The 13,807-nt window shown below is 45.6% G+C and overlaps 2 protein-coding genes across 7 annotated transcripts in view; one reads left to right on the top strand and one right to left on the bottom strand.

Annotated features, from left to right (window-relative positions):
- PACSIN2 (protein kinase C and casein kinase substrate in neurons 2) overlaps nucleotides 1-13,807 on the bottom strand; it is a 134,771-nt gene that overhangs the window by 66,690 nt on the left and 54,274 nt on the right. The window contains exon 1 of one of the 6 annotated variants that reach the window (XM_053586287.1): nucleotides 10,648-10,795. The exons of the other annotated variants lie outside the window; for them this stretch is intronic. The gene's annotated coding sequence lies outside the window, so the exon portion shown is untranslated. Of the gene's footprint in view, nucleotides 1-10,647; nucleotides 10,796-13,807 lie in introns of those variants that run through there. 6 annotated transcript variants of the gene reach the window in all.
- On the top strand, nucleotides 5,680-6,478 carry LOC128582390 (proteasome assembly chaperone 4-like). Its single transcript, XM_053586298.1, has one exon. The coding sequence runs from the start codon at nucleotides 6,081-6,083 to the stop codon at nucleotides 6,462-6,464; it is 384 nt and encodes a 127-aa protein (XP_053442273.1). The 5' UTR covers nucleotides 5,680-6,080; the 3' UTR covers nucleotides 6,465-6,478.

Here is a 13,807-nt window from a genome sequence, read left to right as displayed (position 1 = left end):
AGGCAAATATGACGAAGTTGCAGGGAGCTGGGCTGTCACCATGGGCATTTCCATTTCATCTTTAGTCCCTTTAGTGAGGCTCTGTGCAGCTCTGCCCCACTGTGTGCAGGTCTGAGGGTCATCCAGAGCAGCTACTGAGCTATGTCAAGTGCTCCCTGAAGAGCCTGCTCTCAGGCAGAAGCACCTGCCCAGTGAGGTATCTCTTCCTTAAGCTGCAAGTTTTCCAACTCAAGGGAGGCATTTAAACACTAAAAAAGAAAAGTCACAAAGGCCCAGACGAGACAGAAAGATTCTTCTGGCAAAGCTAGAAGGAAAAAATATAGGATGGGTCAGGAGGTTACCCTTTGTTCAACCAGAAAATGGGGACATTCACCAAGGGCAGACAAGACAGGGAAGGAGGGAGCAGGGGAACATGATCACAGGGAGGGGGCCCTGCACGGCCACCCTCCCAGGACTGCGGCAGCAGGTTCCGCAGATGAGACAAAGGGCATACTGACAGCCCGCATGAGTCAGAGTGGCCCAGGTCAACCACTGCAGCTTTTTCAGCCCCTCCACTTCGAGGCAGCCCCTTCTAGAAGCAAGACTTCCTGTCCCACAAAGCGCCTCTGTGGCCCTCTGTCTACAAAAGAGGAAGAGCCTCGCTTCCTGCACACAGATAAGGCAGTTTTAGAGGATCTTCCCCGCCCTGAAGTCTGCCTGAGTGGAATCTTATAGAGGGGCTACAACTCTGGCTGAAGAGGTGAAAGTAGAGAAGTTGAACACAAGAGGCACCGACAGAGAGCACCAAAGAACACAGACGCACAAATCTAGGTCTGCATCTGTGTTCCTCCTTCACAGGACACACTGGTGCAGGCGGGCGACCTCTTCACTGTCGGGTCCTGTCATTTGAGGCAAAATACTTAACAGATCGGTGCTTGACACTGCTCACCTGTCAGATGGAATCCCACCTGTCTTAGAGGTTGTACAGGTCAAACGGCACCCGTGTGGGTCCTGGCACAGCACGTAGAGGATAGGGGCCTTCCAGAAGCAGCAGCAGCCAGAGTGATGGTGAGTATGGGCTGGTTGTCACATGGGGCCCAGCCACTGAGCCACACAAGTCAGGTGCCCATCACAGAGACACTCCCTGCTCATGAGGTTGACCAATGACTGAACACCCTCTTCTAACATGGTGGCCAAGAACGAAAAGAGAGTTCTGCATAAATATTAGAGGACAAGGCCGGGCGTGGTGGCTCATGCCTGTAATCCCAGCTCTCTGGAGGCCGGTGGACTGCTTGAGCTCAGGGGTTAGAGCGAGACCTCGTCTCTAAAATAGGCGCTATGGCGGGTGCCTATAGTTCCAGCTACTTGGGAGGCTGAGGCAAGAAGATCTCTTGAGTATAACAGTTTGAGGTTGCTGTGAGCTATCTATGACACCAGGGTACTCTACCGAGGGTGACAAAGTAAGACTCTGTCTCCAAAAATAAAAAATAAAAAATACAGTTCCTACAATATAACTATCCAGCAATTTAGAAAAATGAACAAGGAATAATCTGAAACTAATGGGCTTAAACCAGGCATAAAATTAATAGCAAAAGTTTCCTTACACTAAAAGAATGAAAAGAGAACCGGGTTTGAACTAGCTGTGGCAGCCTCATTCTTCTCATCTGTGCGATGGGGTAACATGGCTGAGCTACTGCCTGGGGAAGTCAGGAGGAACACAAAACAGCACGTTCCGGGGGAGTGCCTGCACACACTAGCCATTCCACCAGCACTGGCCTCTGCCCTTCCCAGCCCTCCTGTCCCCAGCCTGACTTCTCCTGCCCACTCTGGCTGGGCGCCACCCCATAGGGAGGGTATCACTTCAGCCAGCAGGACTCACACACCTACTCCTGGGCAGTGCCACTGAAAACTGGGAATACACAACAAAACCTTTCTACCTGCCTAATAAATACTTCCAGTGACCATTTTATAAAAGGAAAAGATTAATGACAATTCCATTTATGACAAAAGGCCTCATTATAATATATAATTAGTAGTATCTGAAAAGCCCTGGAGAAATCGCTTGGTTATTATTTTTCCAGCTTCAATTACGATACCACACACACAGGCATAAAGATGCTGTCCTTGAAAAAATATCTGTCAGTTTGATGACTGAAGAAATAGCCTGTGACCTAAAGTTTTTAATGTTTTCAATAAAGTATTTAATTTTTCCTGAGAATAAAATAAGCCAAAACAATTTAAAAATTTTTTTGCATAAATTTCTCTCATGTTTGAAAAACATTTACAGTCTAAGTGCCAGAAACTTTATTAAGAGCTGGGGATGGGAGTCCAGGAGCTCATGATCCACTCAGCCCTGCATGTCCTCAGGTTCCACCTCTGTGGATTCAACTAACCAGAAAATACTCAGAAAAAAAAGATGATTATGTCTGAACTGAACATGCGAGACATTTTTTTCTTGTCATTATTCTCTAAACAATACAGTATAAAAACTATTTACATAACATTTACATTGTATTAGGTATTATAAGCAACGTAGAGATGATCTAAGGAATATTGGAGGATGTTCACAGGCTATATGCAAATGCAGGTGCTATATACCATTTTATATAAGGGACTTGAAAGTGGTGGAATAAGCCAAGGTGACGCCTGATTAGGCTAACGGGGAAGGGAAGGGGGAGGAGGAGGAGAGGGAGTGGGAAAAGAAGGGTGGTGGGAGGGAGGGCAGGCAGGCAGGCCCACAGCAGCCTGGAAGAGGAAGGGGGAAAGGCAGCTGCCGCACCCGCCAGAGCAAGCCCAAGGAGGATTCAGCTTCCACTGTGGGTGCTGAGCAAGGCACAGGCTCAGGTACTGCTCTGGAAGGCTGGTGTAGCCACCACTGCTAGAAACAGACGGAAAACAGTGGCGCAGCAGCCAACTAGTGCAAAGACAGTTTGCAATAGTGTTCAAAACCATAAGTAGAGTTCTTACATCTAAAAAGCTAAACACTGGCTTATCTAAAATTATATGTTTAAGAGTGGGTAAATACCAAGAAAAAAGTTCAGATGGCTATGTACCAAAATGTGAATTCTTCCATTCAACAAAATGTAACAAAGTCCGTCTTACTGTGTGCCAGGTACCGTGTAGGGTCCCAGGGTGAGCAAAGTGGAACGGTCCCTACTGACATGTAAGCGGCGGCCGGGGGCACAAAGTCACACCAGTAGGTGACACAGTGGCAGGTAGCAGTAAGCGCTGCAGAGAAGCATGAAGCCAGGTGGGGGACAGAGAGTGATGGGTCTACTGGACAGGGTGGAGGCAGGGAAGGTTGTCCTGAGGAGACCACATTTGAACAAGTCTTAAATGTACAACTCTGGGTGGTGAAATGTGCAAGTTTGGGGTTTTCTTTTTGCACACCTTATTTCTTAAGTTTTCTGCCCTAAGAATATACTGGTTGTATTACTCTTGAAAATTCACTAAGAAGATAAGGCAGCATGTTGGCACTTTCCCTTCATGTAAGCATGAAACTCAAGCTATTATAGTAAAGGAACCCACATGCCTTATCTCTATTCAGGGATAACTGGCCTGAACTATCTCTTGCATGTTCTAAGACAAGTGCCCACACACCTTCCGGCCAGTCCTGCGAAGCCTGATCAGCACCTGTCCCCTGTTCACACCCGCAGGGCCCAGAGCTCAGAGCTCGGTCTCCTCTTCTCTATGCACACTAGTCTCCTGCGTGACCCTCCCCATCCTGTGACTTAAAATACCTTCCACACTGCTGAACTCCGACTCCAGCATAGCCCCAGCCGCTGGCCCAGCATCCCCTACCTGCGCAGCTGAAGGGCTTGACACACTGGCCCCAAACTGCTTCTTGTTCCTGCATATCCCAGATGGGCTCCTCCTAGTCGCAGCTGCTCAGGACAGATGCCCCAGCATCCTCCCTCACCTTCCCTCAGGCCCACATCCCATCAGCTCCACCTCAAAACGGAGCCAGAATATACCCTGGTTCAAGCCACCAAATTAAAAACTTTCCAATAGCTGTCAGTCCACTTAGCCCTTCATATCCACAGGTTCCACCTCTGTGGATTCAACTGAGGATCAAAAATATTCAGAAAAGGGCGGCTCCTGTGGCTCAGTCAGTAAGGCGCCGGCCCCATATACCGAGGGTGGCGGGTTCAAACCCGGCCCCGGCCAAACCAAAAAATAGCCGGTGTTGTGGCGGGCGCCTGTAGTCCCAGCTACTAGGGAGGCTGAAGCAAGAGAATCGCTTAAGCCCAGGAGTTGGAGGTTGCTGTGAGCTGTGTGAGGCCACGGCACTCTACCGAGGGCCATAAAGTGAGACTCTGTCTCTACAAAAAAAAATATTCAGAAAAAAAAAAAAAAGGATGGCTATGTCTGCACCGAATATGTGCGAACTAGCCCCTCCTTCCAGCACCAGTCTCGGCTCCTTCCAGTCCTCTCCCTGGACTTGGCTATACTGACATCCGTGTGTTTTCTCCAAGTGCAACAGGCTTGGGCTTATCTTTGCAACTGCTGCCCCTCTGCCTGAAACACCCTCCCTCAGCGTCTCTAGGAGCCGCTGCCTCTCAGCAGCAGATATCTGCCCAAACATTGCCTTCTTCTGAAGAGAATCTTCCCTAACCCTTACCCATTTCTGACATTCCAGTCCCAATCCTGCTTTGTTTTCTTTCTTTTTCTTCTTTTTTTTTGAGACAGAGTCTCACTTTGTCACCCTTGGTAGAGTGCTGTGGCGTCACAGCTCACATCAACCTCAAACTCTTGGGCTCAAGCGATTCTCTTGCCTCAGCCTCCAAAGTAGCTGGGACTACAGGTGCCCACCACAACACCTGGCTATTTTTACAGACCAGGTCTTGCTCTGGCTCAGGCTGGTCTCAAATTCGTGAGCTCAGGGCAATCCACCTGCCTTGGCTTCCTAGAGTGCTGGGATTATAGGCGTGAGCCACTGCATTTAGTCATGACTTCTTATTACAAGAAATTCTACCACCCCATATTCAAATTCCTCAACCTTAGCAGTTTATTGGATGCTCCTAAGAATAAATTGAACATCTTAGAGTTCAACAAGTTCTTTTGGAAGATGACCCTTCCCAAAGTGGTCCTGATGCCTTTCTTCACGGCTTCATAGCCTTGCTGTATAACCTACTTCCTGTACATGAATGGCAGGCCCTGATTCACTAAATGAACCTTGGCTGATCATACCCATAGGTGGAAGTGTTTCTGCTTTCCAAGTCAGCAATCAGTCCACTGTGGCCTGTGCTATCTTTTCTTTGTGTGTCAATTCATACCAGAAAAGAACTATAGAGAAATCACTTCAGTGACCCCCAAATTGCCCTGTGCCCCATTTATTTTGCTAAATTAGCACTACTAATATTTGTTAGGAACTTACAGACAGAATTCCAAATTGGGATATCCAATATTTTGGCTTGTTAATTACATCAACATTTATCAAGTAAGCATTTTCCAGCAAAATCATGCTTCCCTGATCTCCTTCAAAGACTCCACTACAGAACAAATCCTGATGAGAAACAGGCTAAGGATGAAATTCATCGCACAGTCTTCATGGTAACAAAAATAAAATTCAAATCCTGTACTGTAGTGTTGACCACTGGCACACATTTCAAATTCAGGATCTTTTCTGTTCCATTCTTTAAGTGTCCCCAAATAGAATAACGTGCTTATTCTATTATAAGAGATCAAATAAGGATTCACCTCTTATGACTTATGTGCGACAGAGTCTAATGAGAAAACAATTTAAGCCAGAGCTCCAGGGCTGAAGGAGATATTAAGTAGACACCTAACCTGTCACTTGGTGTCAGTACAGAATTGTGATACGCAAATAAATGTACTAAGACCAGCCCCGTTAAATGCGACTATAGTGCCTCCAAAAGTAGTCTCTGTACCTGAAAGTCCCATCTACTTGGGAGGCTGAGGCAGGAGGATCACTTTAGCCCAGGAGCTCGAGGTTGCAATGAGCTATGATTATATCACTCACTACACCGTAGCCTAGGTAATAAAGAGAGACTTCATCTCATAAAAAAAATAACAATAGGGCACGTGCTCGCTCAGGTCTGGCCGGGTTGGCGTAGTGAGCCAGGGGCTAGCCGGGCGGCATGGAGGGGACGTTGGCTGCTGCGCCAGGGGACATCTCCCTGCACAACTTCAGTGCCAGGCTGTGGAAGCAGCTCATCCACTTCCACGTTTTGCGGCTGACAGACTCACTCTTCCTGTGGGTGAGAGCCACAACGCACCTGCGCAACCTCCTGCGCAACCTTGCGGTGGCCATGGGTAGACGCTATGACTCCATCCCCGTGTCTACCTCCGTCCTTGGAGATACTGCTGACAGGACCTCCGCTGGCCTTGCCCAGTGCCTCACCAGGAAGGCCAATATACAGGTGTTTGTCAGCTATAACCTTCAAAACACAGACAGTAACTTCACATTACTTGTAGAAAACAGGATCAAGGAAGAAATGGAGACTTTTCTGGAAAAGTTCTGAGTGGCAGAAGTGAGAATTTGTAACTTATGTACAATGTACATTTAAATAAATGGATTGGATTTCAAAAAAAAACAAAACAATAAAGGCCCGGCACAGTGGCTTATGCCTGTAATCCTAGTACAGGTGTCCTCAAACTTTTTAAACAGGAGACCAATTCACTGTCCCTCAGATCGTTGGAGGGCCGGACTATAGTTTAAAAAAAAAAAAAAAAACTATGAACAAATTCCTATGCACACTGCACATATCTTATTTTGAAGTAAAAAAACAAAACGGGAACAAATACAATTCACACCACTTCATGTGGCCCGCGGACCGCAGTTTGAGGACGCCTGTCCTAGCACTTTGGGCAGCTTAGGCAGGTGGGTCGCCTGAGCTCCGGAGTTCCAGACTAACCTGAGCCAGAACGAGATTTGCCTGAGCAAGAGTAGTACCAGCTATTTAGGCAAAAGGATCGCTTGAGCCCGAGAGTTTGAGGTTGCTGTCAGCTATGACGCCATAGCACTCTCCTGAGGGGAACGAAATAAAACTCTGCCTCAAAAAAATGATAACAATATGGCTCGGAACCCATAGCACAGGGGTACAGCGCCAGCCACATACACCGAGGCTGGAGGGTTTGAACCCGGCCTGGGCCAGCCAAAACAACAATGGCAACTGCAATAAAAAATAGCCAGGCATTGTGGAAGGCGCCTGTTGTCCCAGCTACTTGTGAGGCTGAGGCAAGAGAATTACTTAAGCCCAAGAGTTTGAGGTTGCTGTGAGCTGTGATGCCATGGTGCTCTACCGAGGGCAACATAGTGAGACTCTGTCTCAAAAAATATATATAATAATAACAACAACAACAACAACAACAATCTCTACAAAAAGGAGAACACTGTAATTCATACATTCATTCACTCATACGTTCAAATCAATGACTTTTTTATTGTTATCATCTCACTTTACTCACACATACACACTCCTCTTTATCCAGCTACAAGGCCTAAGATACCGGAGAAGTTTCTTTCTTTCTTTCTTTTTTTTTTTTTTAAGACAAAGTCTTACCCTGTTGCCCAGGCTAGAGTGCCATGGCCTCAGCCCAGCTCACAGCAACCTCAAACTCCTGGGCTCAGCCATTTTTCAGCCTCAGTCTCCTAAGTACCTGGGACTACAGCCACCCGCCTATGGAGACCAGGTCTCACTTGTTTGCTTAGACGGGTCTGGAACTCTTGGCCTCTCCCGACTTGGCTTCCCAAAGAGATAAGATTACAAGGATGAGCACCACACCAACAGAGGATATTTTTAATGATTTCTGGCAAGTTGTAAGTAATTAACTTATTTATTAAACCATTTCCTTCTTTATTTACATTATATTATTTTAACATCTTTCATATTCCATATTCCTTGAATTGTTTGCCTGTCTACACAATTCTGTTATTCATTTGGCAGCATAATTTAAAAGGTGGGAACATGATCTATAGAATTGTAGTGGCTTTTGGAGTCAGTATGCCAGGACCCACACTTTTTTTTTTTTTTTTTTTTGGTAGAGACAGAGTTTCACTTTATGGCCCTCGGTAGAGTGCCATGGCATCACACAGCTCACAGCAACCTCCAACTCCTGGGCTCAAGCGATTCTCCTGCCTCAGCCTCCGGAGTAGCTGGGACTACAGGCGCCCGCCACAACGCCCGGCTATTTTTTTGTTGCAGTTTGGCCGGGGCCAGGTTTGAACCTGCCACCCTCGGTATATGGGGCCGGCGCCTTACCAACTGAGCCACAGGCGCGGCCCACACTTTTTTTTTAAGAGACAGAGTCTCACTTTATCGCCCTCAATAGAGTGCTGTAGCGTCACAGCTCACAGCAACCTCCAACTCCTGGGCTTAGGCAATTCTCTTGCCTCAGCCTCCTGAGTAGCTAGGACTACAGGCGCCTGCCACAATGCCCGGCTATTTTTTTGTTGCAGTTTGGCCGGAGCCAGGTTGGAATCCGCCATCCTCAGGATATGGGGCCGGCGCCCCACTCCTGCCCTCTTTCTCAATCAATTACACATGTGTGTAGCCTGAGGAACCAAGTGGTGGTTTATAAATATGTTAATAAGAACAATCTACCACCCCCTCCACTGGGATTGTCCCCACAGGGCTGTGTCCCAGGTCATTCTTTTTATTTGCTTCCATACCTTTCGCCTAAGCCCAGGAGTTGGAGGTTGCTGTGATGCCAAAGCGCTCTACCAAGAGTGATAAAGTGAGACTCCGTCTCTTAAAAAAAAAAAGTGTGTGGGCAGCGCCTGTGGCTCAAAGGAGTAGGGCGCTGGCCCCATATGCTGGAGGTGGTGAGTTCAAACCCAGCCCCAGCCAAAAACTGCAAAAAGAAAACAAAACAAACAAAAAAAAAAAGTGTGGGTCCTGGCATACTGACTCCAAAAGCCACTACAATTCTATAGATCATGTTTCCACCTTTTAAATTATGCTGCCAAATGAATAACAGAATTGTGTAGACAGGCAAATAATTCAAAGGAATAACACTATATAAAAAGAAAAACAAGAAGGGGATTATTTTTGTTTATTGGCATAAATTTCACACCTGCAACAAATGCTCTGGTTTGAAGTTATAAAACTTCTTTATTATTTTCATAAATGTGGCACTTAAAGTTCATCTAGAATTCAATAAGAAGTTTTATTGTCAAGAAGGAAGAGATTTGAAGACAGAAATATTTAGAGTTACAAGACCAAAGATAAAACTGGTGGACCTGAGTAAGGTCTAAAAAACATACTATATACCTTGGGGATTTCTAGAAACCTTTCCTATGTAACCCAAAAAGTATTAGAAATACACAAATCCCAGTAGGTAACAACCTAACACGAAAACCTGTTCCCGTGTGTGGCACAGACCATACCAGCATATTCTGAAGAAAAGAAAGAGGATACTGCCTTTTTAATGTTCACAGAAATAGGTAATCCAATAAGTATAATTCACTTAGTGATGGATCACTTAAGTATCAAGATTTATTTAATAAAAGCCTTCTCATTAAATCCTATGTGCCCTTATATAAATCCAAAATTTAAAAAAAATGGGCAGCACCTGTGGTTCAGTGAGTAGGGCACCAGCTCCATGTACTGAGGGTGGCAGGTTCGAACCCAGCCCGGCCAAACTGCAATTAAGAAAAATAAAAATACCCGGGGCGCCTGTAGTCCCAGCTACTCACGAGGCTGACGCAAGAGCATCAATCACTTAAGCCCAAGAGTTGGAGGTTGCTGTGAGCTGTGACACCACAGCACTCTACCGAGGGCAACAACATGAGACTGTCTCAAATAAATAAATAATAAAAGAACAAAATTTTAAAAAAAGAAAAAACCCTCTAATTAGATTTACAATGCTGCATATATAAAAGGGAGCCATAATATTTCAATTCCAGAATATGACTTCCAAGATAAGAAATAATTAGATAGGTATGTAAGGCTGTTCAGTTATTAAAACAATAAAAGTTTTATATTTTGCTATCCAATAAAAATATAAACAACATGTCTAGTGACAGCACTCAGAGGGGAACAAGGGCACAAGATCCAGCCAGGAAGAGAAAAATAACTCCCGGGAGGCCCCGGGAGCAGACAGCACCTCAACTCACGGCGTCTGTGGGAGACGGTCAGGAAGCAGCAATTACAGTCAATGGGGAAAGCTTATTTGCTCATTTTTTCTCACAAGTCACATTTACATATTTGTACATTAGATTTATTGAAAAAAAGAAAATGGCAGCATGTAATAAACATGATGCCTTAAAGTAGGGGGGGAAGCCTATTAACAGTTAACTCAAGAAACTCATTTAGCTACTTATTAAGAAAAAAATTCAGTTACAAGGATGTCAGCTAGCCTAAAACGAGCCAAAGTAAAGTTGCAAAGTTATTCCATGCACATATGTTCTAAAACCAGAGTCAAAAATTATAAAGCACTAACTTTCATTTGCTGAAGCCAAAATCTATTCACCAAGAAAATCAAACTTTGACATTTTCTCAGAGCATTCTGGATAAAACATTCCACACTGTTCGGTTAATATTGAACTAGTTAAACATTTCAAGGAGCACTGAAACTAGGTGTGCTTGCTTAGAAGGTGAGATTTCTGCTAAATCAGTCACTGGGGGCAAAAAAACAAAGGAAATTCTACTTCCAAAAGATGTCTACCTTAAAGGAAATGTGAGCCCTAAATAGCACACTCACGTTTTTCTGTCAATCGCCAGCTAACTTTGCAGATCAGCTTCCGTACCTGCTCTTCCGACCCTGTGGTATGTCTGACCTCCTCTCTCAGCTGAATTCTCCTAGCACATTTCATCATTTCCTGTTGGCTGCCGAGATAAGGTCATTCCCCTGCACTGCTGCATTCACTGTAGGCACCAGGTTCTCAGGCTGCACTCCGCCTACTGAGGCTCTTGTCAGAATGTGGCCAAACAGAAACCTCGTATTTCCAGGGACAATCAGGGAAGAGGTCTGAGCACAGAACTCACACTACCCTCCAGAAAATCAACGTGTACATAAACTAAGCTGCACCATACATGACAGTCTTAGAATTGCTTCTTGCATTTGAGATCCTTCTGCTTATGAGAGAAAGACAGACATGCTCTGTATCTAAGGAACCAGGTGTCGCAGCAGTCAACGTGACAGGGGCTTAGTCCATACACTGTTCCTACATGTGGACTCAACTTCTTCCCACAACTACGCACACCAAGGCGAAGCTTATCAGCAGAAGATGATGATCAGATGCCTCATGTAGGAGACACAGGCAACCCCACCATCTCTCCGGAGCACCACTGTTTCCTAAGAACTAGGACATTCAAATATGTGAGTGTGTTTACCTAGAAGTTAAAATTAAAAACACCCTACTTGTTCAATTTTTACAAAGAATTGAAAGTGAAGGAGAAAAAAACACTAATATAACTTTAGGGAAGAAGAGATCCTCTTTCAACAAGGCACGAGGAGAGGCCCCACTAAGAGCAGACGGGGGCAGCAGGAGGCATCCGGGCCGCGTGCAGGCTCTTAACCTGCTACGGGTGTGCCGCACCGTGAACCTTCACTGACACACACACTGGTGATGTATGTGTACTATACAATAAAATGTTTTTAAGTCTTAATACCAAAAAACACAAACACTACAGCAAAGTGCAGATACTGAAACTCATCTGCAAAACCAGACAGGAAGCAAATATGTCCAGGGCTCAATTTCCCAAGTTGCCCTCCCAGAAGACACGCGCCCACCCCCACCCTCCCACAAGGCCAGCGGAGATGCTACATTTCAGGGGCAGTGGCCAGAACACAGCTAGTTCAAGGTGGTTTCCTCCTTGCAATATGGGCCCAAGGAGAATGATGTAGATGGGAAAATAATTTTTAAAATATATATACTGCGAGAGAAAATGTGCTACCTGGATACATATTATTTACCAGTATTCTTGCTACTCATATTCATTCAAAAATGTTAAGTTAAAACAGACGCCTGTAACCTTAGCACTAGTAGAGGTAGAGGTAAGTGAACTGCTTGAGCTCACGAGTTCAAGACCAGCCTGAGCAAAAGCAAGACCCTGTCTCTACTAAAAATAGAAGAAAGAAAAGAACTGAGGCAAGAGGATCGCTTGAGCCCAAGAGCTGGAAACTGCTGTGAGCTATGACGCCAAAGCACTTGACCCAGGGTGACAGCTCGAAACTCTGTCTCAAAAAAATAAAAAAACAAAAAAATAAAAACAGTATTTTTTGGCTGTTTGGTCTTATCTTATAACAAAATAGGTTAAACATCTCCTTCCAAAATCTTGTGTTTAGAAATTACTTAACAGAAAAAAAAAAAAAAAAGAAATTACTTAACAGGCTTGGCGCCCATAGCTCAGTGGTCAGGGTGCCAGGCACATACACCGAGGCTGGCAGGTTCGATCCTGGCCCGGACCTGCTAAACAACAATGACAATTACAACAAAAAAATAGCCAGGTGCTGTGGCAGTCACCTGTAGTCCCAGCTACTTTGGAGGCTGAGGCAAGAGAATCACTTAAGCCCAAGAGTTGGAGGTCGATGTGACCTATGACGCCACGCCACTCTACTGAGGGCGACATAATGAGACTGTCTCAAAAAAAAAAAAAAAGAAATCACTTAACCAAGAACACCAATAAAGCAAAGACCACACAACATGAGACTATTACTTGACATATGATAACAATTTATACTACTTGGAAAATTATTTCACTGCCCCACTTCACACAGTCTTCCCCCAACCCCCAAAATAAAAACAGCAGAGAAGTGAGTAAAACACAGACTTCACGGTCTCCCACAGGCCACTCAGGTAACCCACTGCAACATCGCAGGCAGACGCACATCCCAGTACCAGGTGGGCGGCTAAGTCTGGAGCAGCAGGCCCCACTGCTCTCCTCATCAAGCCAGGGTACCAGAAAACTTTTTTGTGGGAGGGTAACAATCAGAGTGAGGTATATGTAGCGTATTCTCTGTTTCTTTTTTATTCATTCTGTTTAAGAGTCTCATTCTCTCTCTCTGTCTCTCTCTCTCTTTTAATCCAACAAACACAGGCTACTCCAAACATTTATACAATGCTACTTTATTGTAGTCAACCATAAAAATGGCTCTATGAGGGTAAGTATTGTTACCTCTATTTCCAAGCAAGATGCTGAGGTGCAGCAAGGTCATATAACTTGCCCTGTGGCCCACAGCTAGTAGGAGGGGAGCCAGGACTTAAGCCCAGGCAGTCAGCCTCCAGAGTCCCAGCTGCACCATGCAGCCCCTGTGTTTTGGCTTCCCTGAAGGATCATAAAAAACTGAATTTGGAAAAGGAGGAGAAGGCCTAGGACAGAATGAGGGTTGGGGGTAGAGAGTGAGGGAAGAGGCCCCAGATGGGGGGTGGAGGCTGAGGTCATTCTAGGCCTCAAACAGGGGAAGACAAGCCTGCAGCAGCCACCACAACATCCTCATGGAGCCCCAGGAAAAGTGTGGCCTGGATGCCTGGTGCAGGTGGAGGCCTTCTGGGTCCTTTGCCCAGTCACTAGAAAATTTGAGGGGGCAAAGGAAAAAGCTGAATTTGAAGTGAATTCAGAATGCAGTGTTAGGACTATGAAACAATGAGACCAGCTTTCCAGGGTGGCTGGGGGCACTCTCTCCCTGCCCCAAATGCCACCACACCTCACAGTGGACTCCAGGCAGGGAGTATGTTCTCCAACAGAAGGCAAGGCTGGCTGAGGCAGTTCCCCTGTCCTGGGGCAGTGGCACAGCCCCCAGGTGGTGCTAGGGCAGAAACACTGCTCCAGGGAAATTCACCTGCTAGCCTCTGGCATGCACTGCCTAAGCTGGAATTTCCAGTTCTGATCTGGTTTCTGTCACCAAAGACTTAAGACTT

The sequence above is a fragment of the Nycticebus coucang genome, chromosome 3 (genome assembly GCF_027406575.1).
Source record: "Nycticebus coucang isolate mNycCou1 chromosome 3, mNycCou1.pri, whole genome shotgun sequence".
Lineage (NCBI taxonomy): Eukaryota > Metazoa > Chordata > Mammalia > Primates > Lorisidae > Nycticebus > Nycticebus coucang.
Note: the sequence above shows the minus strand (reverse complement) of the source record. Positions and strands in the feature narration are given on the sequence as shown.